General features: G+C 41.6%; 1 protein-coding gene across 1 annotated transcript in view; it reads left to right on the top strand.

The window, feature by feature from the left end:
- LOC121511398 (multiple epidermal growth factor-like domains protein 11) overlaps nucleotides 1-27,604 on the top strand; it is a 181,855-nt gene that overhangs the window by 29,895 nt on the left and 124,356 nt on the right. The window contains exon 4 of the mRNA XM_041790064.1: nucleotides 6,859-6,951. Coding sequence (XP_041645998.1) covers nucleotides 6,859-6,951 — 93 coding nt within the window. The remainder of the gene's footprint in view (nucleotides 1-6,858; nucleotides 6,952-27,604) is intronic.

Here is a 27,604-nt window from a genome sequence, read left to right as displayed (position 1 = left end):
CTGGGATCAAAATCAAAGAAACAAAACAAAATCCACAGGAGCACGAGGGAAACACGAGGAGTAACTGACACGAGGAAGACATCAACGATGAACCGACACAGACACAGGGAGACACAGAGCTTAAATGCACAGGGAGTGATTAACAACGGAGGACAGGTGTGGACAATCAGACACAGGTGGAACTGGTGAAGGTAATCACGGTGGAGGGAAACTCAGGCAGGAAGCAAAACTAGAATCACACACAAGGGAAGGAAAACTACAAAGTAAAACAGGAAACATGGAACCTAACACAAGAAGCACACGAGGACTGAATGACAAAACTGAACACTAGAAGCTGAACAAACACAGGAGGATACAAAGAACCAAACACAAGGAGGGAGACTAAAACACAGGGAGTAAATCTAAACATGGAATAACTAAACAAGAAGCACAGGGAATAAACTACACAAGAAACACAGGGAGGAAAACTAAACATGAGACACAGGAATTAACTAAACATGAAACACAGGGAATGTAGAACTAACAGGAAGCAGGGAATTACTAAACATGAAACATGAGGAGTAAAACTAGACATAAAACAAGGAATAAACTAGACATGAAATACAAGGAGTAACTAAACATGAACATGAACTAACATAAGGCTCAAAATACACAGAAACACAAGGACTGTAAGAAACACCTAAGAACTAAACACCAGAAATATACAAACTAGAAAACCTAAGTACAATGTAAAACTAAAAACATGGAAATCACAGAACAAGGAAAACACGAGGGATCAAAACTAAACACAGGAAATACACTAGAAAAACTCATAACCTAACAAATCAGAACCTGGATCATAAAAATTTCAGTGTTGATTTTAACACTCAGAGTGTTATTTTAACTCCATTCAGAGTAAATGGTCTTCAGTGTTGGAGTTATTTGACAGTGTTGATGCACCAGTGTTACTCTAACACTGTAGAATGTCAATTGATCCAAGCCCCGCCTACTGCATTTTCAAATCTGGGGGGCAGAGTTTTCCCATCATGCCTTTGTGCAGTATGTATAGATGTGTTTTAGATGTTTTCGATGTATTCAGATGTTTAGCTGTGTTTAAGTGTTGCCTGTTGTACAGGGATCACTGCTGGGATTCACTTGCTCATGTTTCTTGAATTATCTTGAGTTCTTAAGTTTTTGACGTTTATCACTTTTGCACCATGAGTGTAGTCGTCTGCTAGGTTGATTACCTCCTGACTGTGTGAATGGCTTTAATAAAATTATTGGAGAGAGTGCGGTCTGTCAACTCAGAGCAGGTTCCAACTCAGAGTCTGCCTCAATGCTCCATGATTGCCTTAAAATACCTCACGTTACTTCAGTTATACAATGTGAGATAGGAATCAATGACATTGGGTGTAACTGATTTAAATTTTTTCTAGAGACTTGCACATCTTGTATCTAGTTATTAAAAGATAATATTCTGCACCCACTGGAGTTCATTGTAATACACTCTCTAGTGTTGTCACACTAGAGTTACATGAAGTCCAGTAGAGTTGACTTTTTTAACACTGACACCAGTGTAGAGTACTATCAACACTACTCAGTGTAAATTTTTAACACCATACAGTGTTGGAGTAACACTGGTTCAGTGTAAAAAAAGTAACACTTTGAAAAGTGTTAAGTTAACGCTCAAAAGTGTGGACACATATAAACACTTTTCTAGTGTTAGATTTGACACTCTCAGTGTTAATCTAACACTGCCGATTTTGCTGTGTGACACTCTGTATGTTTAATGTGAGCATGCAGAGCTGATTCACTGAAGGATCCTACTTCGACTGTGGAGGAGGGAGGAAGTGTGTTAACCTTTACCGGATGAGCCAGATAGGCCTGCATGTCATCTTTCAGCCAACTCCATCTGTTCTCCATTGTTGTCAGTAGCCTTCTGATTTGTTGTCTTTGTGTTAAAAACAACAAAAAAAAACTTTGAATGAAATGAATGACAAAGGTCAGAGTTAAATTTTGGTGACTTCCATGGTAATATGAGCAGAATTTGAGCTCCTGCTCTAGAACATAGTCGTGCACAAACGGCTGACACTTTGACACTGGGCTGATATTTATATCTCAGAGCTCTCGTCTCTGTGCCTACATGGACACAGGTGAAGATCTGTTTGTGACAACTAGACAAAGAGGGGAATCTAGCAGAGAGAAGACATGTACATCATACCAGGGACTGAGAGTGGCTGACTGGCTGTGAAAAGGACAGGGACTGTGAGCAGTGCTGCTGTACATGCAGAGCCTGGTAGATAAAATCATTTCCATCTGTCATTTATACAGTTGCATCAAATCACAAAATACTAGTATCTCCAGTTTCTTCTGGTTGTTTCTTAAATGCCAGCGTTCCATGTCTATGGTTTCAGGAATGTTAATAATTACTGAGCTAATTACACTGGCTCATTCTCTGCTCCTGTTAACACTGAAGCACCAGACTACAGGGCCTGTGTTCAGTTAGGGCGCCTCGTCTTAACTCTGTTTGGCCAGTGAGGTAAAAATGTGACACTGATGAGCATTCACTTTCCCAAAAGTTGAACTGTTTCCAACTAAATCAATATGGTCACCAATGATCCATCGATGCATTCAAATTGGAGCGCCATGCTACTTTCTGTTTTTGAACTCAGAACTCCTTTCAAAGAAACGTTTATTTACTAACCAGTAAAAAAAAATCTGTTTATTTGATTAAGGTCTTACTCTAACATTCTCTTCTCTCCAAAGGTCTTACTCTAACATTCTCTTCTCTCCAAAGGTCTTACTCTAACATTCTCTTCTCTCCAAAGGTCTTACTCTAACATTCTCTTCTCTCCAAAGGTCTTACTCTAACATTCTCTTCTCTCCAAAGGTCTAACATTCTCTTCTCTCCAAAGGTCTTACTCTAAGATTCTCTTCTCTCCAAAGGTCTTACTCTAACATTCTCTTCTCTCCAAAGGTCTTCCTCTAACATTCTCTTCTCTCCAAAGGTCTTACTCTAAGATTCTCTTCTCTCCAAAGGTCTTACTCTAACATTCTCTTCTCTCCAAAGGTCTTACTCTGACATTCTCTTCTCTCCAAAGGTCTTACTCTAACATTCTCTTCTCTCCAAAGGTCTTACTCTAACATTCTCTTCTCTCCAAAGGTCTTACTCTAACATTCTCTTCTCTCCAAAGGTCTTACTCTGACATTCTCTTCTCTCCAAAGGTCTTACTCTAACATTCTCTTCTCTCCAAAGGTCTTACTCTAACATTCTCTTCTCTCCAAAGGTCTTACTCTAACATTCTCTTCTCTCCAAATGTCTTACTCTGACATTCTCTTCTCTCCAAAGGTCTTACTCTAACATTCTCTTTTCTCCAAAGGTCTTACTCTGACATTCTCTTCTCTCCAAATGTCTTACTCTGACGTTCTCTTCTCTCCAAAGGTCTTACTCTAACATTCTCTTTTCTCCAAAGGTCTTACTCTGACGTTCTCTTCTCTCCAAAGGTCTTACTCTAATATTCTCTTCTCTCCAAAGGTCTTACTCTGACATTCTCTTCTCTCCAAAGGTCTTACTCTGACATTCTCTTCTCTCCAAAGGTCTTACTCTAACATTCTCTTCTCTCCAAAGGTCTTACTCTGACATTCTCTTCTCTCCAAAGGTCTTACTCTGACATTCTCTTCTCTCCAAAGGTCTTACTCTGACATTCTCTTCTCTCCAAAGGTCTTACTCTGACATTCTCTTCTCTCCAAAGGTCTTACTCTGACATTCTCTTCTCTCCAAAGGTCTTACTCTAATATTCTCTTCTCTTTAACGGTCTTACTCTAACATTCTCTTCTCTCCAAAGGTCTTACTCTAATATTCTCTTCTCTCCAAAGGTCTTACTCTGACATTCTCTTCTCTCCAAAGGTCTTATTCTAATATTCTCTTCTCTTCAAAGGTCTGACTCTAACATTCTTCTCTCCAAAGGTCTTATGGTGAATCTACTTGTTTATGGTACATGTTAATCACAGAGTGGTGCCCTAGCGCCCCCTACTGACCTGTCTTCACTGTTCAGGATGCTGAATGTTGAAATCTTTGTATTGACAATGCGAGCTGAGGCAGAAACTCCAGCTATGGACACAAGCCCTAAAGTGAGTGGATGGAAACCAGCAAAAAGAATTTTATTTTGAAGAATTTTGCAAATTTGGTTACAGGTTATATTTTGTAAATGTATGTATATTTATATGCAATCTTAAAGATGATCATTTGTGCAGAAATAGTTCCTTTGACTGTTGCTTTAGTAAAAATGTGCAGCAGTTTAAACCCTTCAATGCCCACCAGGAGATGTTTTGTGTTTCTGAGTTTAAAACTGATATAAAAATCATTTAAAGACCCAAACTTAAAAAAACATCCAGATAGTAAATGCATTCATTAATGTTTCATATTTGATCAGAGCCCTGTTTCCTCCTCATTCAGATCTGAATGAAAGCTGTATTATAAAGCACATATAGAGACTGAATAGTAACATTTTACAGCCTAAAGTCAGTTTCTCCTGCAGAGCTGCTCTTAATGCTGCTGCTTTCTGATGCAATGACATAACAATTGAATGTGAAAAGACGAGTTTGTTTTATTAAAAGTCATTCTGATGTCTCTCTGGGTTTAATGTTGAATGTGTTTCTCTTTGAAGTCTATAATGACTGAAACCAATCACTTCCTATAACCATCAACAAGCTTCTTACACCTCTCAGCTGGAATTTTGGACCACTCCTCTTCTCCAAACTGCTCCAGGTCTCAGATTTGAAGGGTTCTTCTTGCAACAGCAGATTTGAGATCTCTCCATAGGTGTTCAATGGGATTTAGATCCAGACTCATTGCTGGCCACTTCAGAACTCTCCAGCTTTGTCTCCAACCATTTCTTGGTGCTGTTTGAGGTATGTTTGGGGTCATTGTCCTGCTGGAACACCCATGACCTCTGACCCAGACCCAGCTTTCTGACACTGGGCCCTACATTGCGGCCCAAAATCTTTTGATAGTCTCCAGATTTCATGATTCCTTGCACACAGTCAGTGATCTTTTCTTTGTAGGCCTCATTCTGTTTTCTGTAAACAGTAAAATGACGTGCTTTTCCAAAAAGCTCTACCTTAGTCTCATCTGTCCACAAAATGTTCTCCCAGAAGGATTGAGGCTCACTCAGGTACTTTTTTGTAAACTCCAGTCTGGCTTTTTTATGTCTCTTTGTCAGCAGTGGGGTTCTCCTTGGTCTCCTGCCATAGTGCTTCATCTCATTCAGATGACCACGTATGGTCCCAGCTGACACTTTTGCACCCTGAGTCTGCAGGACAGCCTGAATTTGTGTGGAAGTTGACTGAGGATGTTTATCCACCATTCCAACTATCCTGTGTTGCATTCTTTTGTCAGTTTTTCTCTTCTGTCCACATCCAGGGAGATTAGCCACAGCTCCATGGGTTATGAATTTCTTGATTATATTACACACAGTGGACAAAGGAATTTCTAGATCTCTGGAGATGGTCTTGTAACCTTGAGATTGTTCATGATTTTCCACAATTTTGCTTCTTAAGTCCTCAGACAATTCTGGGCTCTTCTTCCTCTCCTCCATGCTTGGTGTGACACACAGACACACAACACAAAGGTTGAGTCAACTTTTAGACATTCTAACTGGCTTCAGGTGTGATTTCTAGATTACCAGCACCTGTTACTGCCACAGGTGAGTTTAAATGAGCATCACATGCTGGAAATAAAATGATTTACCCACAGTTTTAAAAGCGGGACAATCATTTTGTCTGGCCCATTTTTTGAGTTTTGGGTACATGTTTTTTTTTTTCTGCTTTTTGTGTTGTTCCAATGAAAATAAAGGAAATAAACATGTGGATACCAAAAACATTTGTAACTGCAACAATTTCTGGGAGAAATGGTGTATTTTCTGGAAAAATTCCAAGGGTGCCAAATACTTTCGTCCATGACTGTACATGTCATCTATATTGATCAGACATCATCATGCTGGTTCATAAGAGGGCTCTACAAAGAAATAAAGACTTCTTTTTTTTTGTTTCTGTTCATTTCATTTTCTGAGAAAGGTTTGATAGGAGTTGGAACAGGAGGGAAGTGCAGTATGTAACAACATTCAGCGCTAATCGACGTCCATTATGCTCGGTTTAAAGGTAGGCCTAGAAGTCGGTCACAGCTACATCCAGTGTAGGAGACGAGACCACCTCAATTTCAGTCCGGCTGGTGCGCTCAGCTCGAGAGTAAACAACCAGAATCTATAAATCAACTTTAAATTATTTTCATTGACAAAGATGAACAAATGAAACACATTTAGAGACATGTGATCTGCACTTAAGAGTTGATTCTACGTCGTGTTCTTGGTCTGAGCTGGGTAATGGGATTCTGAATCATGCAACAGTTCTACAGTAAACAATGGGAATAACTGTGGAAGGTATTATAACATCAAAACTTAGATAGCACTGGGGTGCAGGTGGCCGAGTGATCAGGTCATGCTCCGTGTACCTGAGCTGCCCGGGTTCAGGTCTGTCCTGTGGCCCCTTTCCCACATGTCACTCCCCACTCTCTCCTCCCTGTGTCTGACTCTGCTGTCTGTCCATCCAACACTGTTTGGTACTAAAATGTGTTTTAAGGTATTTAAAGCTCGCACATGACTTCAGTTTCTTCTCCCTTTGTGTGGCACAGCTATGAGGTAGATCAGCTAACCCGCCCACAATGTTGAATGTAAATGATGCCTGGAATGCCTTCACTAATCTATCTAATCTATACTAGGATGTATTTGCTGTCAGTCTGATTCCTCTGACACTGAAATGTCCTTATAGACAGTCTTACTCTTATTCTTACATTAATCTTCATGTCCTCCTCTTCTTCCTCAGCATTGTGCACTGAAGAGTGCGCCCACGGTCGCTGTGTGTCTCCTGATACGTGTCAGTGTGAGCCCGGCTGGGGAGGACTGGACTGTTCCAGTGGTGAGTTCATGTTAAAGAAACTCTGAACAGCCACACACACACACACACACACTTGTGCGGAGTTTGACTTGTCTCTCTGTTGTTGCTTGTATGTCATTTACACAAAAGTGTGCACACGCTCCAACATGGATGCTCTGCTGTAGAGTCTGGATAAATACTCCCTCTATAGTAAGATAGGACAGAAACACCAGCCCGGTGACTCAGGTTAGTCTTTTACATCAGACTCACAGAGTGCTATGATCTGCTGAGAGGTGCTGCACTTTAAATGAATCTGATGCAGGGAATGGTGGTTTGTATTTGCTTCTCTCCTTTGGTGAAGGCTAGGCTGGTGTTCATCTGCTACAGGAGGCAGTGAAGCTTCTTTCTTCATCCTTTAGAGCAGTGTTTCTCACCTGGTCTGACATCAGAACCCATCACCACCTCCTGCTTAAAACTTCAGATTTACATTTTTAACTCATTGAGTGCCAGCCCTTTTATAAAATGGAAAGTGGCTTGTGCCAGCGTTTTTGGCCATTTTGAGTCATCTTTCAAGACCCACAGAATATTTTGTACTATGACTCTGAAAACACCCAATAGCTCAAATGAAAGAAGAAACTCTCTATTTCATCATGGAAAAAAAACATTTGTTTGCAGCTTGTTCTATTCTTGATTTATCTGAAGTTGAATAGAGGCTAGTTTCACCAAAAAGACCACTTTTCTTTCTAGAAAGCTGAGAAAAATGCATTTTTGTGAAAGAGAGTCTGTCAAGCAAAACAGTGATTTGAATGTTATAATTTTGCCTTCAATGACATAAAAGACATCTGAAAATTGTATTAGAAATGTTGTTTTATTGTAAAACAAATAAAATAAATACAAAATAAAGCACAATACAACTGGATGGCCGCCACTGGACCCCTGAAACGCCCACGTCCTCTCCTGCTTGTCCCCCGGCACTGCCGGTAGAAGTAATATAGTATATAATATGTTATACATATAATATATAATCTATGATATAGAATCTTTTTGTTCTTGCCTCTTTTTGTGCCAACAGACCGTGTTGTAGAAGTGCATGGGGCTCGCTCTTCTCTCAAGTCTGCTTGTGAAACCACAGGAGCATGAGTGATGGTTTCATTGGCTATATTTCCTGAATAATCAGTGGGTTTCTTACGTTAACTTACCTCCCTCACTCTGGGACGGAGAACAAGATCCGCTCCGCTCACTCGGCAGCCATTCCTCAGAGTCTGGGTCAGAAAAGTCTCTGAAGTTTTGTCGCTGTATACATCCAGCTGGATAGCAGGTGCCTTTTCTCTGACGCACCTGGCGGCATTCTGTAGCCTTTTGGCCGGCAGAGGCAGATGAATGACCACGCTGATCCCTGGACTCACTGTCGGTTTCAGTGAGTGACCGATTTCTTACGCAAAAGTTTGAAGTTTCTTCCAGCGTCTGCTGGCAAAACTGGCCACTTGATCCCTCAGTTTTTTGGGGGCCATTTTGAGCCGCTAATGAATATTTTGAAATTTTTAGCTTAGATTACCTCCATCCTTCTGCTTCTCCACTTCCTGCTCTGATCTCTGTGGCTTTGATCTACCGTCTCTTCCGTGTTCCGACTACGTATCCCAGAAGCCCCAAAATTACTCACAGGGAGCGTGAGAGCTCCCCCTTGTGCCAGCCGCTGAAATAACATTTTGACATGTATATACGTCAATGACACTCAATGAGTTAATTTCAACCAGATTTTAAAGAAAACAGGACAATTTGGACTTGAGATCTCAGCAAACAAAGAGATGGAGACTTGCCCTTCAGAATAAAAGCACATCTTAGAAATCCTTCCAGGTCACTTCAAACCACCCTCCTTTAAAAAAAGGCCTAATAAAACCCCTGATCTCAGAAACATGCTTTCACTCTGTAATTCTGAAAATGTCTGATCATTATCCTCCTGGAACAGCTGAGTCCTCAGTTACATCAGACTTCTGATTCTGATTCTGATTCTTTGGTCGATGTGTGAAGGCTGGACGATAACATCGCTGATGATGAACGTTTAACCTCAGCTGTCTGTTTCTGTAGTGGACACATAATGTTGTAGTGATGCATGAAAATCTGTATCTTAGCTTTATTGTATGACAGATGGCTGTTTTATTAAACACCAGGTCAAAGTCCAATCATGAGACACCCCTCGGTAGACGTGATTGTTTTAAAATCCTGGAACGGTGACATGAGCTCTTGGATGTCTAGGACACGCCCACGCATGAGAAAGAAAAAGATGAAGTACCATCCTAACTGAGGACTCGTCTGTCTGTTCCTCTGGACTGTCTGCTCTGTGTTTGAGCCTCCAGAGAAATTCATGTTTGAGTTCAGAGCTAAAACATCATCCTCTCATTCTGCATACGAACACATGATCAGACATCCTAATGTTCAGCGTTCAGGTGTATATGTGGAGTGAAGTCTCATTTTTATGAGATGTCCCAGTCATTAAGTTCCTACTGAATACACTCTGTCCTGATGCTGCTCCTTCAAATAAAAGTCTTTCCAACATAAGAAGCAGGGACTTTTATTGTAATGATTTTGGCAGAAGTAGAACGTGGCTATTGTCGGATACTTCCTAAACTTAAGCATCATGGCGCTAGCAGAGCAGCTGCTTTGAGAGAGACACAGCCACAACATGCTCTTTCTAATCATCCAGGTTAAAGACAGGCAAACATTGGTTTCAACACACTTTCAGCAGGAAGAGAAGTTAGCTCCTGGTGGGCTGGGCTGAGGTACCCTGAGACTATCACTCCAGCAAACAGCCTGAGTCTGAGCAGAGAGGCAGGAGTCTGGGGTTAGCGTTAGCTTTAATAACCCATCAGCCACTGTGGATGGTAGGTACCATTCAGCTGGCGGCTAACTTCCAGTGAAGGCATAGACAACGGACTGTATTAAGGTAAAATGCGCCCTGCTTTCATCTCACTGTACAGAGGCAGGGGCAGTGGCGTGCTCAGACTTTTCCAAGGGCAGGCGCAAAAAGAAAATAAAGGGCACATACAGCGCGCTCTCGCCACTGAAGAGGGCACTAAGTTTGGCGTGTTTTCGAGGGCACTTTAGAAATGTTTATGTTCTACAAATGGCACATTATATAGCCTTAAAACAGACTAACTAGACAGACTACTCAAGTTAGTTTGTAGTTAGGATCAGCATACACAAGAACTGTGTAGATTCAACGCTGGACTGTGAAGAACACACAGAAGTAAATAAATAAATCCCTAGGGGGTCTGGGGGTCTTCCCCAGAACATTTTCAATGAAGTAGATGCCATTTCCTGTATTCTAGTGCATTTTAACACCATATTAGCACCAGATAATCCAAACTGGTTCTGTGAGATATAGTTCTGGCTCAATATAGATCAAAAAAGGGCCCAACATTAAAGTCACAGCAACAGTAATGTTTCATAGTGTCTCTCGGCCCTAATGGTCTTCTGGAGTTTAGTGTGTTTTCTTCACCCAAGAGGGCAGTTTAGCGTGTGTTTCGGCTACAAAGTGGGCACTTTAGCGTCCGTTTTTTAACAATTGGGCCATGATGGCCCCCCGTGCATACCACTGGGCAGGGGGGATCATTCATGTCTGTGAAGCGTGTGTGTGTGTGAGAAAGGGAATTTCCAAAAATGTAAGGACATGAATGACTGGTAAATGTATTACATTAAACCTTCTGTTCATGAATCAGTGGTGCGGCTGGAGCCATGTGTAATGAGCCTTACTATCGTCTCAGCGTAACGTCCACAGCTGTGAGTTTTAAAGGACAGTAAGTCATGTGATGTTAACCTTCTGTGGTGATAAAGAGAGCAGGTTTAGACAGTAGGCGTTAATCTGTGAGCAGATAAATACTGGGGTGTTAAATGAGCGAGACAAGCGTCATAATTTATAATGTGGGAGAGTTTTTGGTGGTTGGAGTGATGAAAGTTAAAGTTCAAGGTTACTGATGGAGCAGAGACTGATTCACAATAATAACAGAGAGGAAGTGGGACACATTGATGAACCCACTTTTGTGTTATTGGCACGGACAGTGTTCGCTCTGAGCCATCTTTCTGCCCTAAATCTGTTGTCTTATTTTAGAATTCAAATGAATTTATGCCACTTTAGTTTTTGTTAGAAGTGAAGTTTGAGAAGAGCAAACTCTCTCACTGCTGAGTCTCTTTAGGACCATGAATGTAAAAACTGGATTAGCATGTCTGAGTCCTGTTGGGAGCTAACCATGTTCAGAATAATTAGAGCAGCTTTTATTGTTCAGCTATGATGTGCTGAGATGGAAACGAGACTTTTGCCGTACAGCTAGGGGAGCAGAGCTATGCGGCACTAAGCACCGATGTATGCCATGTAGGCTAATGTCTCCATCAGTTAAAGTCTACAACATTTCAAAAAAAGCAAAAATTTCAAATGAAAAAATATGTGACTACAAAGTTGTGACCTTTTCAGGATATTAAGCCTAAGATTAAATCTAGTATGGCTGCTAAACTTAGACAGAGAGGGAAGCAGGCTTATTTCTGCTGTAATGTTAGACATTTCAATATGGGCCTTTATGAGGATTAACTCACCACAGGAGACAGCCTCCAGTGGACACTAGAGGAACTGCATCTGTATGCATTTCTGCATTGGCTTCATGTTTTCATTGGAGGTTGCTAAGGTTTCCTGCAGCTGAAATGTTGGTGATATTTGTGTCATGGTTTCTGGTCGGTAGCTCTATCAAACTCTCTCACCCACATCCTGAAATATTTTATGATGAGGAGCAGAAAAAGAGTTCTCACTGAGCTCTAAAGCCCCGAAATAAAGCTTATTACCTCTCAATATAAATCTCATTTCCTCTCTCTGGTTCCTGCTCTGATGCTCGCTCTGCTCTCTGAGGAGCAGTGACTCCTCTTCACTGAAAACAGCCGTGTGTCTGTGTGTCTGTGTGTTGGTGTGTATTGTGTGTGTTTATGTGTTTTTGTTGGGGGGAGGGGCTTTGTGGGGGTATTGACACTTAATGAGTCACACAGCTCCTTTAGTCCCTCTCTGTTATTGCTCCACTCTGCCAGCCTGTTGTTTACCTGTTTTTATTGCTGCTCGGGTGATGGGGGAGCGAGGCCGAGTGGAGGCAGAGGTTAGGTAAATCTTCCTTCACTTAGACTGAGAGGAGGAGGAGCAGATCGTCGATCAGCTCAGTCTCTAAAGGCCCAGACACTGTAGAAGTTCAGGCCATTTTAACCTCAAACTGTTGACCTGTTACTGATCTAACGTGCTTCATAGTCACACACTTCCCTTCTTATTCATGCAGTGCATGAATAAGGGAAGTGTTGGCAACTAACAAACCAGCAGTCAAAACTAATAAAAACTAAACTGAAATTGAAAAACAAAATAAAAATAAAAACAATTGAAAAATCAAAAACTCCCATAACCTTGATGTGATGCTGTGCCCCATGTGCTTTAAAAGATTGGACTTAAATATTAGGCTATTTATATCCTCTATTATGGGAGGTGTATAAAAAGTTACGGACTACTTTAGCAGCTAAAATAACCAAAAAGCACCGCTTCACTTTATCTACATTTCACATCAAAATGTGTAAAGATAAATTAACATTTCTTAAACATGTGCCTGGTGTTTCTGTTGCAGGATGCAGCATGTAGGATGATTAAAAAACTAAAAAGAATTAAAGTCTTTTTCAGCTAGTGTTGTTGTGCATCACATTACAGCCAGCATGTTTCAAAGTTTGATCTACAGCGATGTGAAAAGTATTTGCCCCTTTTTAATTCCTGAGTTTTTTGCATATTTATCACATTTAAATGTTTCAGATCATCAAACCAATATTTATATTTCACAAAGACAACCCAGGTAAATGAAAAATGCAGTGTTTGAATGATTATTTAATTTTTTAAGGGTAAAAATAATCCGATCTGGCCCCGATAATCTGGCCCTGTGTGAAAAAGTAATTTCCCCCTGAACCTCTTAGCTGGTGGTGGTCTTTGAGGTCAGATGTCTGTAGATAAGCAGAAGTAGTTCTGTCATTCCTGTATCTTGTTTTCTGTTCAGAGATAAAGTCCTCACGCCTCGTCTCCACAGCTGCAGCTGACTCTGAGGACTGGAGAACAGATTAAAACCGTGTTTTTGTCCCAGTATCACATCTCTGATTAACACACTGTGGAGTAAAGTCTCTCCTCACGCTGCTGGGAGAGTTCCTCAGATGCTCATTACTTGTAGAAGAATGTAATTTTCAGTAAAGACGCTGCACAGTCAGACTGAATTGTCCTTCCTACGGGGATATTGAGTCTGCCCTCACACGCTGAGATTTGTTCCCCTCACCTGATTGGTCAGAGGAAACAGGTCCTGTGGTCGCTGGAGGCCCCATCGCTCCTTCAGTATTGAATCTTTTTATTGTTTGATTTTAAATACACTCAGTCTCAGGATGAGAGCTGTGGTTTCATGAGGATGTTGCAGATACTCTCTGATCATCTACGGGTACATTTAAAGACTGGATATCACACAGGAAGAGCAGACTCAGAGCTTGTTCCTGATTGGTTAGTGAGAAAAGGTGAGTATCTTCCGACTAATAAACTAACAAACTGGCTTAATAGGGTGTAGCTACTTCAGCATGGTCCCCCACAGTTCAGCTCACATTTAGTCAAAGTACTCAATCCTTCCTGACAGTTAGAGCCTTAATAAACCTACACTTGGCTACTAGAGTGTTTTCATCCTGTGTATGTGCTGACATGAAACTGTCTGGTTAGATTTAAGGAAATGTGCCATGTTGTTTGTTAAATTAAAGTGGAGTTTTATCTTTACAGTGATCCTTGAATGCTGGTTAGACCCGGTCCTTCTTTCTCGACTCATTAGCGGAACAGAACCAGCGCTCTGAGCGGATGCTTTCTGTCATGTTTACAGGACAAGTATTCGTTAAAAAAGCCTGATCAGGGTAAAAATGCTTCAAATAAACATGACCTATCCAGAATGAGAGCTGGTTGATGTCAGTATCCAGGTTACCTGGGTTTGTACTTTGGTAGTGTGTGCTTTCACGTGATGTCACACTAGTGGCATCACTCTGCCCCCTGCTGGGCATAAAGAGATCCTGCTGCTGTGTGCTTTAAAGTAGACAGTCTAGGTTGCCTCCTACATGTCTTACAGGGATTTTTCTGTATTTTTGAAGTAAGGTCATATGAGGTACCTGTCAATGGCATCAGCCCTTAATGATCTCAGTGAGCACGCCCCTTTAAGGACTGACTGGTCGTACCTGCAGGGAAGTTAGGCTCACCGCTACAGACAGGAACCGTTTCTATGCCTCATAGAGGCTCAGACAGACATCTATGGAATCGTTTTGAATTGTTTTTTTATCCAAAAAGCCTCTGGGTTTGGCACTGAGAACTGCATAACATGAACCATGGCAACTGTAGACACGTCAGTACACAACTTCTGTGGTTTTGAAAAGAAAACAACTCACTGCTGTTCTTTGTTCTTCTTTAAACGAAGAAATGTCGTCAAGTTTTGATAAAACTGGCGCTTTAGCAGCATCCACGCTAATGTCTTCCGCTATAATTGCACTGGCCTCTTGTTGATGCTTGCTTACATCACAACTCTGCCCACCTAAAGGTACTGCCCCTCGTCGCTGATTGATCCTGTCATTTTCTAACCGGGCCCAAACAGTTCAGACGGGAGCTTTGCAAGATGTATTCACCAGTGAGAAACGCAGAAATGGGCGTATCCATCTGCTTTGCAAGGTTAAGTCAAACCAGCTTTATCAGTGTTTTCCAGGGCTGGAAATGAACTGTAACCAACCTGGCACTGTGAATGGTGGATTCCAAAATCTACCAGCCTCTTACATTTTATCAGCTGCTTTATTTTCACAGGCAGCATGAGGCATAATATGAACATCAAGAATTGGGGTGAAAATGGCCTATTAGTTAGGTAGCAGCCTATTTACCAGGGTGGTCCAGGTTCAGGTCCAGCCATGTCATTACCCACCCTCTCATCCCTGTTTCCAGCTCTTTCCACTGTCTTTTCTCTCCAATAAAGGAATAAAAAGCCAGAAAATAAAGTAAAAAGATAATAGTATTCAGTGTTATAGTGAAGTTTTCAAGATCTTGTTTCTCAATCAAGATCATAACTAAGAGGGCCTTAGTTCACCAGTGATCCAGACTGTTTTAGACCAGCTGGTCCTGTGCTGGTCCATGCAAACATTTGCTGCTGTATGGGCTCCGTCACTTCATGCAGCGTTTTCCTGCAGTCTGTCAGACTTGAGCGAATTAATATTTGTTTACAATTCCTGCAGTCTCATAATGAAATCAGGCCTTGTTTAACCATCCTGGACTTTAATTGTGTTTTAAAGATACTTTTATCAGGCAGACCAGCTGCAGGGCTACTCTGAGACTGAGTCAAACCATTCCAGCACGGCTGACTCTAAACATTTGAAGCAGGGTCCATCAGTCAGTTCATGGTTAGGTGGGCTCTGGTTGTAGAGTTGGTGGAAACAAGCAGAAAACTGAGACTTAATTTATGTTGTTTACGTCATAAAATCATTCTGTTCTGTTCCTTTTATTTACACGGGGGGCTGGGAGGTCGGCCAAACTCCCCACACTGCTCAAAATGACCCACATTTGGTTTATGGCGGTGCTAATGTCCCACCCTGCAGTATCCTGCTGTTTTATCTAGGCGCAGGATTATGGCCAATGTTCCCTCTAATTTTTAAAACTCCTGAGCAGACATTCGACTCCCCTGAGCGCCTACTTCATCAGCTGTGGGCGACATCTGACGCGTACGCTACATCTTAATGGCAGCACCATGCCGTCACCTCTCCAACCCCAAATATCGTTACAAGTGGCTTTAATTAAAATGATTAATAATAACCGTTCAAGTCATGAATTTCACCATTCACCATTCACCGTTTTAGCTTGCCGAAATTATGATGTCTGGAAATTCTGTTTAATATAATCCAGGTTTACATTTCGAGGATTTACAGTCCTTAAAATGTAAAAGTAAACTGTGATTCTAACTTACAAGCATTTGTCCTCAGGTGAAAACAGACATTAACAAAGTTTGTAGGCAGAAAGCTTAATGATGGATGAGACAAAACACATGCTCTGTTCCCATGCTTCATCTACTTAATCACAGTCAGCTCTCCTAAAGGACTTCTACCTGCACAAGATAAACAGCACGTTACAGAGAAATGTGTCACACTGATAGAAACATCAGGGCTTAAATCTTTTTGTTATCAGTCCATTATAGGAGACCAACTGGTCCTGGTCTCACTGTAGATCATTTTAGCCAGATTTATTCTTAAAAGCACCGTATTTACATAAAAATACACGTTCATTTATTATAAACATCTATAGACACATAGACATCTATTTATTATTGTAAATTATTAATAGTTCTTTATTTAAATGAGAGATATTTAAATGTGTTAAATTAAGTTAACACATTGGAAAGATGTCATCAGCTGATTTAACTGTCATTACTGATAAATGTAATTAATAATAAATATTAATAAATATAATGATAAAACAGAGAATTTCACAGCTTTACTCTCTTCAGCTGAAGTCTTTAACTCTGTAGAAGTTTTCTCCTCCTGGCTCCTGTCTGCCTGTTTCTCACTGCCCTGCTCATCAGCTATCAGGATGTCAAAGATTTTATGATGTTTTTGATGGTTAATTATCAATATACAGTAAATCTATAATATTTCCTGCAACGTGGCACCTATCAAATGTTTTGATTAAGGACTCATATACTGATGTTTAATCATTAGGATATGTTGCTATGATGTAACCAGGTGGTAAAATAGTAAATAAATATATTTTATCCACTGAGTATTTATAGTTCTACTGTTTGTTGAACATAAATGAACGTTTTCTATGTTGTTTTCTTATGTTTCTGACATTGTTTTGTACTGAATGAAGAATCAGACTGTAAGAGGAATTCCACAGGTAGTTGCTGATTATGGTCACTAGGTGGCAGCATCGAGTTGCAAAAAACTTCACTCCGCCAAGTGCATCATGGTCTTGTTCTCTTCCTGTTTACCACGCGACATCCTGGGGTTTTGCTGAAATGACTGTGCTGTTTCTGTGCTTGTGAAAAGGTTAAAAACAGTGAGTAAACGTGGACATCTTGTTGGATTTTACTGTAACAAAGTGTTTTCTATAACTATTTTAACAAGATGGTGTGTTTTAGGCTCTGCTGAGGTAGATGTGTTCGGATTGTCTGCGCCATCCGCGAGCACTGTTGAGCTTGTAGGTAATGTTAGCTAGTTTGAGTAGCACATGTGATTTTGTGATGTTGAAAGAAAGAGTACATGATGTACATTTTTTATTTTTTGTTTTATAGGTGGAGACTGGAAAGGCCACTGCCATATTTTTTTAGTTGTTAAAATAAAAACTCAGCTACAAGAACCCAGAAGCTATTGTATCCTGTGTGGCAATATAATTCCACGGGTTACAATGATAAAATATAGAAGTGGAAAGTTAATAAAATGATGATTTAACAGTCTGCAGCTCGCTAAGGAGAGAGAGAGAGAGAGAGAGAGAGAGAGGACATGGAGAAAGTGGTTATTCGTATAACAGCACTGACGCACGTATGCGCCATTGTCAGAGAGGAGCTTTAAAGCAGGAGAAGCGTTCAGCTCTGTGTTGAATCCTTTTCTCCTCTGCAGAACGAACCCTCAGGTCTACACCACCAACACGCTAGCTTGTGTTTGTCTGTCTGAGTGGTGTAAGTGTTTGCATCGCTGTGTCAAGGACATGAAGCCAAATGTGTCTGCGCAAAGATGCATGATGGACTTGGCCACATGGCAGTTGGTCTATTTCAGGAAAGCAATCCTCCCTTTATGAGTAAATCAGTCGTTGAAACATCTAATTCACACACTGGCACTAAGAGCCAAGCACAGTTAGAGGGAGGTGGAATGTGTGAGGATTTTAACATCAACTCACCAAAGTGGGTCACTGAGGAACCCTCCCTGGCAGGAATCCACCCACATTCGGCAGCTGTCAATATCAGGCCCTGTCATCAGCTGTTACATTATGTGGTGACCACACTTTACATCTACGAGACCCCCATGGAGGTAGAAACCCTAGACTACAGTACCAGCTAGCCTGTGCATTAATGCATCTTTAATCACAGATATATTAGAAACAAACGATGAAAACTCATCAGGGATATTTGAGTGCGCAACTTTTATTTCTTCTGCGCAGAGAGGTGGAGAGGCGCAGTAAAACCCCTTAGAGGGAACAGTGCTTGTGACCCTATGAAGAAGAAAAGATGGTACAAAGGGGGGCCAGGACTGTCTGAGTTAGGGTTATGTGAACAGACTTCAGTAAGGACACTGAGAGAAAGAGGAAGACAGGAGGATTGTCTTCCTCTGAAGCTAACCAGATTAGCCGTAGAGTGGATGTTTGAGCCTCAGCAGCTTCAAACTCTAAACTCAGGTCCAGCAGAAGAACTCTGTTGCTCTGCCAGCTTTATAAATAGCTCGGACTGAAAGGAGGTGAAACAACGAGAGGATGAGACGGAGAGGACAGAAGAGTTAGTGTCAGCAGAGGACTCAAAAGTAGGAGGGAAAGTAGTAGATAAGTACAAATTCAGATGGTAATTATGGTGTAAAGATGGTGATTATGATGAGAGAGATTATCAGGAGGAGATGAAGACAGAGAGTAATGCAGAGAAGCACTTTAAAGACAGCACAGGCTGCTACATAGGCAATTTATTAATTGGATAACTGATTAACAGTGATTACTGCTTCAGCTGGAGACCCAGGTACTGAGTCAGACACTAAAACTCACTTTCAAAGTTTCAGCTCTGTTAGGATTGGGTTATATGGACAGTTCTGTGTCCTCACAGGGAGAAGTGGTTCTGGTCCAGGAGCAGAGTGCACCAATGAATGAAGTGATTTTTTTTTACCTCTACAGAAAAAGACAGAAACAGACTCTACATGTAGTCCGAGTAAAGAGTGACTAAAAAGCTGGATCTGCTAAATCTCCAGGAGAACGTGTTCTCTATGTGAACCGTCTGATTTAGCCTCTTTTGTCCAAATGTTCTCAGCTAACACTTTCAGCTGAAACTCCTGCTCTCTGTTAGAAGAACTCTGTAGCGGTTTAATGGAGGTGACAAGAAATGACCCACGAACACAAGGGATTATGGGTAATTCGCCTCACTGCTCTCTCTGCTCGGAGGCTTTGGGAGGAGTAAGTCAGAGAAGAGAAGTACAACAATCAGCTTCTCTGTAAACTCCATCCTTAATCTTGGCTCCGTGGCTCCCTCGGCCATCAGTGATGAATCTGACACCGGCCTCCATTTGTTGCTATGGAAACAAACGAAGCCTGAACACATTACATTAGGAAACCTTTTAGTGATGAGAAACCAGGAGCCTGGGAGACTTCAAAGAATACTCCAGCTGTTTGTGTCTGCTGTAATGGATGGACTTTGACTGCCAGATACAGAAAAACTTTTTAATGAGTTCACATGGACGGACACGGCAGGTATGAAGACCTCGCTGTGGGTGGAGTCAGGTCACCTTAAAGCAGAAACTAAGAATTCAGCAGGGATGGAACAACTCATTACATTTACTCAAATCACTGTAACTGAGTAGCTTTTTTATGTACTTCTACTTTTTTGAGTACTTTTTAAAATCACTAGAAAAATAAGAAAGAAAGAAAGAAAATAAACACTCAAATCCACGACAAGGAGGCCCGAGCCTTCGTCTTTCAGCCACATGAAAATGACCGGTCACATGACGGTCAGTACAAACACACAGTGAGAGAATGATTCCAAATTTCTTCCCAACTTTAGGTTAGGACAAACAACCCGGTTGAAGGTCCATATTTAGGGCCCTAGCACTGACTTCAGAGTGAGGACCTTATTGTATCAGTGGGTCTTCTTAGATATCATGTTCCTGAAAAGTTTTGGGGCCTTGACCTGCCTAAAAAGTCTCAAAGCCTTCCATAAGATTGTTCTGAGGGGAAATTTTTGTGTTTTTTTGGAATCGTGCAGGTCCATTTAACACAGTGTGACGTACGGGACGGGGTAAGAGCAATGTGTGTGAAAATGGGTACTTATATGTATTTAGACAAAATGAGAGTCACCTGTGACCATCCTCTAATTCGTACAGGAAACACCTTATTGGCTGCTGTAGGCAGCATTACTGTTGTCACATATGAAGGATCCCCACCTAAGGATTTTATCAGAGTATCTCCAAATTTTTTTGCGTATTTTAGACAAGATGGAGATCTAAAGTTGTGCGAACTGTGAGTTAACACCAAAGGGTGGAGCTGTGAGCGGGGCCCAAAGTTGGAAAACCTTTTTTCCATATTTTTTGAAGTGTGCCGACTATTTTGATTCTATTTAACTCTACAGTGCTTCTGTCAATCATCAGGTAACTTTACAGGAATGATCACACTTTGACTCTGAATACCTTTGTGCATCAATTTCATCACTATGTCACAGCGCCCCCTGCTGCTGAGTGATCATTTCCCCCTCTTCAAACTTTCTTTCTCACTCACCTTTTAACCTAGGCTTATGATTCTTAATCTGCATACCATTTCTGTGCACTCTCTCTCTCTCCACCTGTGGCAGGCTTGGGTGAACTACTGCTGTATTTATGTTTATTTCGTCCAAACGTTGGGATTTAGATACTATTGAAAGTCATACTTCCAGACCTGGTATGCTTAAACCTGTGTCAGGAGGTTCTGGTGTGGCTCTCTCGTCACCAGGCTGGACCTTGGTCTTAGCTGGGCTCATGCTGATAGTACTAACACGTGTTCACTCACATGGAGGAGGCTGGCTGTTAGACTTTCAGAGTTTTTTCCTTTCTGAGCTGCAGAATAAGTCCTCTCAGAGTTTTCTTCCTCTCTCTGGCGTCATGTTGGGAGAAGCCTGTCAAGGTGTGCAGCGACATAATGCGGTCTGTTCTGTCTTTTCTCTGCGCTGTGTTTCTCTGGGCTTATCTCTGGATGCCACTCTTCAGCTCCACTGTACTAAATCCATACAGATCCATTTCAGAGCAGCTCTGCCTCAGCTGCTGTTTGTGTTTGGAAGCTTTTGTTTTGTTTTCCTCACTCTCGCAGACTCGGTTCTAGACGGCTTTCTTTTACCAGCGACTTCACTCATCCTGGTATGTTTGGACAGTTTACACTGGTTGTATTTATGTGCTCTTCTACAGGTTTAAGGAGGAACCAAAGACAGACTAGTCCTGGATTTTCATGATCTAAAACACACATTAAAGCTAATGTAGTTTTACACGCAGGACTCCAAAGTCCGGTCTCTGAAATCTGATAATTGGCTGAATAATTACAAGTTTGTCTCCTAAACCTCCAGTTCCTATTAGAGCTCTAAATCTCTCCTTTACAAGACCGTGGAATTCAAATCTCAGTTCACAGATTTCCCTAACAATTCATGAAAATACTAAATGATTCAGCCTGATTCAATCTGATTTGATGCAAACTGATTATGGAATCCTGATGATCAATTCTGATCGGTTTTCTTTACACTCCTTTCAGTGCCTGACAAACTAACTCTCCTGTACCCATCCTTTTCTTTAGTGCATGCATTCTTACTAGAATATTCTTCTACCCTTCAGGATGTATAGAGGAGCCACCAGATACAACGAGGATCCACGTCCATTTAGGACTCTGCTAGTCTCTCTAACATTGTGCTTGGACCTCCATCTTTAGTCTTCTAACACAGTGGTTCTCAGCCTTGGGGTCCAGACCCCCATTTGGGTCGGGAGACACTGAGAGGGGGCTCAAAATCACTGAAAAAACTAAGAACGTTTTTAAAATTACACTGTTGCCACTTAACAACAATTTTGCCAAATTTGACCCCTTTTCATCATTTTTTCCCATCAGTTTTAACACATTTTTACCATTTAACACCTATTTTTTGCCATTTTTAACCCTTTCCACCGCTTTTTTTCTGCCTGTTTTTGCCACTTCTAAACCAATTCTTGCCACTTAACCCTAAGTTGGCTCTGTCCACCCATTATGGCCACTATTAACCCCTCTTTTTTACCAATTTCTTCACCCAATTTGTCCCATTTTAACCACATTTCACTATTTGATAAGCCCATTCTTTGCTAGTTTATCCAATTTTTGCAAATATCTACATATTTTTTCCTTCTCAGTTAACCCTTTTTGTCAGTTTATATCAATTTTGTCATCCTATTTCACCAAATTTCCATCCATTTTTGCCAATTTAAAGCCATTTCTGACACTTTTAAACTCCTTTTTACCTCTATATAGGCCCTTTTTTTTGGTTATTTTTTGCCTACTTTTAAAATCCAATTTCACCAACTTATTCACCATTTTTGCCATTATAAACCCATTTTAGCAATTTATATCCATTGTAATTTTTTTTTATAACTAGGGGATTAACGTGTTTAAGAAGGCTATGTACTACACTAATAATTTAAACAGTATTTGTTTCTTTGTTTCATTGATAAGAGTGGTTATTTTTTCAGGTTGAATATAAAACATGGTTATCACTGCTTAACTTCACAATGGGTCATGGTTCTGCTGACCCCCCCCCCCAGGGCCAGTCTTGTCTGCATTTGGAATCACACTACAACGCAGTGCAGTTAGAATTAGGGCATTTTCACATTAGGCCCAGTTATTTCAAACCGCGCCACGGCGCGATCCCCCCCCCGGCTTGCTTTCACACTAGCCACATTGAACCACGCCAGGGCGCACTTACTGTCTGAAATAGCAGGTGGGGGTATATACGTAGCTGGTTTACAACTCTCTAAAGGAGGAGAAAGAAGAAGAAGCTACCGTGGCAACCACTGGGGTCATGACCTGAGCGAAGATAATTTTTGTTTTGACCTGGCAAAATGTTTAAGATGCCAGCAAATTCGCTCTTCATTTCTGCACATCTACTGCAGCTTAGAGGGTTAAATGGGCTCGCGCTGCACAGATGCAGCGGTTTTGAAGTTGACAGGAGACTTTCATTGCCTTTGCACCTCCTCTCACTGACTTCAGCTTGTGTTCATCTGTAAGGTGAGTCACAGCAGGCCGTTTATTGGCTGGATTCTGATGATTTCTGCCCTTTATTGAGGAAAAATGTGAACAAACTGCCGTGCTGTGGAAAGAAGTTTAGTTTTTACGATGACGTCATAAAGCTGATTGGACGCTCTGTCCTGTAGCGAGTGAGGTTGCATCCACATCTCATCCGAACCGTGCCAGAGTCCACTTGAATCGCGCACGAGACCACCTCCCCATGTGGGCCCGGTGCCCGGGTGCGGTTCGTTTGCATTCACACTACCCAAACGAACTTTGGGCTCAAGTGCACTCGGATCCGGGACCAGGCCCCTTGTGGGAAAGCCACCTTACTGTAACCTCTCACAGTACCCTTTCTTCAGCAGCTGCTCTCTGCATGAGTGCGTCATGTAAATAAAGAATGTTAATATATCACTTTATTTTATTTAAATGTTTACAACACTAATTACTAGGGGGTGTAACCATTTTTGAATTTGTCCCAAACCATCACAGTTTGGGGGTCATGGTTCAATGCATGTACTCCCACAGTGAATATGTCCGAAAACATTAAAACAAGAAAAGAAAACAAATGCTGGTAAGTGTGTTTGCTAACTGCTATTAAACCACCAACAAAGAAGAGGAAAGAAGCCAGTACATTAAAACACACAAAGAAGAAAGTCCGTCCCCAGCAGAGCAGCGAGACCCGCTGCCCTTTTTCTCCCTCTCTTCATCTCCTCGCTGTTCCTAAAAAACCTCCAGCTGTGAAAGCAGCGAGGGCAGAAGATGTTACAGTTAATTGGTTAAACGGTTAAAATCGTTAATCTGGCATTAACCTGGCAGTGAGGCATCTGGGATCATGTCCCGCCCCCACCATGCCAAAGTTTGCATGAGGTTATTAATAACAGAAACACTTAGTTTGAGGAGAAACCAGCTCACTGCCCCGTGTCTTTGCCTGCTGTAACTGGTGCTGTAGGAGCAGACGGGTATTTCAGGAGACATTAGTATCAGGGAGTAGTGGGTGTGTGAGGTTGAAGGAGAGTTAAATGAGGAGACTGAGCTGTGATTTAGAGACAGTAGTGAGGAGACAGACGTGACATGTTTCTGAAACGGAGGAGCTCTCGATCCCCTTGGGTCTATAGGCGGTGACTCTGCAGTCTTGAATGGGACGGGAAGGTCGTCCCTCTGTTGGGAGACAAGAGCGAACAAAGCTGAGGCCACCTGGAGCTAATTCACCACAGGACAGGAGGAACTAAGCTCCCTGTTCCAGCTGATTGGCTGCAAGAGACTCAACCCCGAGGGCCCCCGGTGTGCAGGGTGGCCTTTCATGGAGATTACTTCCATTACAATTACACAGCAGGGCTCACTCATCCCTTTATTTAATGTTTTTATCTGAAAAGTCATGAAATTCAGTGTCCTCAACAGCAGATATGTTCAAGCCCCCAAGACACAAAGACATATTTAATTTAACCTAAATCCACTGAAAGTACAGAGTGGGATAGAAGGTCTAGGTTTAAAGCTGGAGGAGTTTTTTTCTACAAACATTTTGGGAATGCTTGTTTTAAAAAAAAAACTTTAAATCCTGACATCAAGTATTACATTAAACACTCCAACAATAATGGGAAAAATCCCCAGTCTGTGGTGCCGTGGACTGGGTGATGGACGGCATTCCCAGTGACCCACCTTATTATACCTGCCCATGGTCCAGCACCTGACAGGAAGCGGCCAGTCTGAGGGAGCTGCTAATGTGGGACAACAGTGGAAAAGAAGGAAAAGTCAGGCTGAATCTCAATCTCCTCCCTAAACCCTGAGCCCTGAGCCCTCATTGACTTAACTGACTGCACCTGGAAAGTGATTGAGTGAGTGAGGCTGCAAGGGCTTGAAGGGTAGAAACAGGAATGGGACAGCCCTTTGTTTTTTTGTTGACAGTCGGCATCTTGTAGAGCACTTTTATAGGGTTTACTGGCGGGCATCCCACGTGAATCCCTGCCATACGTCACAATGCAATGAACTATGGGTAATTCCCTCACGCTAAGTCTGCAGAGATGCCCACTCACGGAAAGCGTACATGAAGGGCTCAAAAAGTCAGCGAGAGATCCCTCACGCACTTTATGATTTGACAGTGGGACAACCCTAAGTCCTCACAGACTCTGCGGGAGCGCGCCTCAAAGTCAGTGAGTGTGTGAGTGTGGACATTGGGATTGGGCCTCAGAGTCGACAGCTCCTCTTCTACCTCAAACTTCTGCTGAACAGAGAACCAGAGGAAGACGGTGGATGAAAAGATGAGTGACGCCCATGAGGAAGAGTCTAGAAATGTTCTTCTCATGTCCACCAGACATCAACTCAACCATAAATATTCATGATAACCTGCTCTAATTTTTCAGCTGATTTATCCCCTCATTGAATGTTTTCCCAATGAGTTTATTGCCTTTATCTCTAATTTCAAGTCTTCTCAAACACAGCATGATGGTCATTTATTAAATCATTGTCCCTTTTCAAGTCAAAGGGACCAGAAAGAGGGGGAGGAGTCAGGTGGGGGCTTTCTGGGATTTTTCAAAACTCCACCATGTTGAAAATGATTTAACGGCATCTTTTTATTAGGCTTGATTGTTTTGTGCTGCACCTGTTTTCACCTGTTGAGCACCTGCAGAGTCAGTGAGCGCAACCTTACCATCGAGAGAGGACGCCATAGACGAAGCTGGACCCCTAAAGAGGGAAGACTGCACCCACTGCAGCCAACAGGAGGTGGAAACAGAGCCGCACTACCTTAAAATCTATCCTTTATACCAGGGGTTCTCAACCTTTTCAGCCTGCGACCCCCAAAATAAAGGTGCCAGAGACCGGGAACCCCCACTGTACCTGAAGGTGGTTGAACACAGCCATGCATATTCAGAGATTAGTCATGTGCAGACAAGGCCGCCCATTAGGGGGAAAAAATGGGAGAGATTTCTTGGGCCCAGCCAAACTGGGGGCCAGCAAAATCCTGGTCCATTGTAAAGTTAAGCTGTGTTTTTTTATATTTAACCTGATTAATAACCACTGTTATCAAAGAAACTAATTTTAATTCATTTGTGTAGTAGCCCTCTTAAAAATGTAAATCCTGTTGTTGAAAACAAAATTCAAATACAATAAAAATAGCTAAAATTGTGTAATAATGGCAAGACATGGTGGGAAGGTGGTGCAACTGGATTTTTAAAGGAGCAGAAATGGTTAGAAATGCCAAAAATTAGATAAGCGTGTCAAAATAACCAAAAAAGGCAAAAATTGGCTTATGTAGTGGTAAAAGTGGATTCAAAAGTAGCTGAAATTGTGTTAAAGTGGCAAAAATAGGTGGAAATTTTGTGAAATGGGATGAAAATTGATAGAAACTGGCAAAAAGGGATAGCTGAGGCAGAAAACGTCAGAAACTGGCACTAATGGGTATATTAAATTGGGAAATGTGGCTTGAAAAGTGGTTGAAGGGGTTAATAGTGGCAATAATATGTCAACAGAACCAGCAATAAGCAGTGAGTGGCAAGGTTTGGTTTAGAAGTGGCAAAAACAGGCAGAATTAAGTTGTGGAAAGGGTTTAAAATTGACAAAGAATGGGTTTTAAGTTGCAAAAATGTGTTAAAATTGATAAAATTGGTGGGAAAAAGTGATTAAAATGGGTTAAAATTTGACAAAATTGGTGTAAGTGGCAAGTGTCATTTAAAAATGTTCATAGTTTTTTAAGGCATCTGGAGATCCCCTCTCAGTGTCTCGCGACCCCAAATGGGGTCCCGACCCCAACTTTGAGAACCTCTGCTTATACTGTTGGTTCCTTACCCGGGGTCAAGAGGTTTCGGGGGGGTGCAGGGGTCTGTCTGTTCTGAGACTGTTTAAATAAGGGTCATTCAAATGATCTAAAATCAAGATAAATGCCTTTTGGTAGTAACACGTGTATTTTTGGCTATTTTGTTTGGCTTTAAATGATGAGAACAATTCAAATTGATGTGTATTTTGACAGCATAAGTCACTTTTGTGTGGGGCTGTGGGGGCCCCAATCCCTTTTAGATATGTGAAAAAAGGTTGGGAACCATTGCTTTATACAATGATATCGGAGACAAGCTCTTTCCCATTTTCACCAGCATGAACAACAAACAGAAGCTTCCAGATCTGCTGGGTGAAAATCAGCAATGAAACATGCTACAGAACATGAATGTGAGCCGCTGTGACCAAAGGAGAGCGTCAGTCTCCATGAACAGGACTGCACATTTAAAACAAAACAAGCCAATAAATATGATGTTACTATACATTTGTAGATAGCTTTAGCAGTGAGCTGATGCTGATTTCCAGGCCATTGTTTTGTTCTGCACCTGAGTCTGACTGCTTCCCTCGTCCCCTATAACCTGCTGGTCTGCTTTCACGTTAGAAGCATTGCTCTTTGCCCTGGCCCAGAGACCTGCACAGGTCTAGTGTTGCAAACCTGCATCCAGCCACACCAGTAGAGCTCAGGACCAAGACCTGACCTGTTAGCATCAATTTTTCCTAGGTTCTAGGGGTAGATTTATAGATTACTCCTCTATTTTAGTAAACTGTATGCAAAGTAACTTTTCCTCAAGTCTAATAGTGTGGTACTTTTTCCACCTCTGATATATATATCCAGTCACTGACTTAAGTTTATTTTGCTGCTGTGCTAACAACAAGGGCAGTGATGCATATTCTCTAATATTCACAGACTTGTGCACATTTTGCACACAGATAAGC

This window comes from Cheilinus undulatus, linkage group 1 (genome assembly GCF_018320785.1).
Source record: "Cheilinus undulatus linkage group 1, ASM1832078v1, whole genome shotgun sequence".
Lineage (NCBI taxonomy): Eukaryota > Metazoa > Chordata > Actinopteri > Labriformes > Labridae > Cheilinus > Cheilinus undulatus.
Note: the sequence above shows the minus strand (reverse complement) of the source record. Positions and strands in the feature narration are given on the sequence as shown.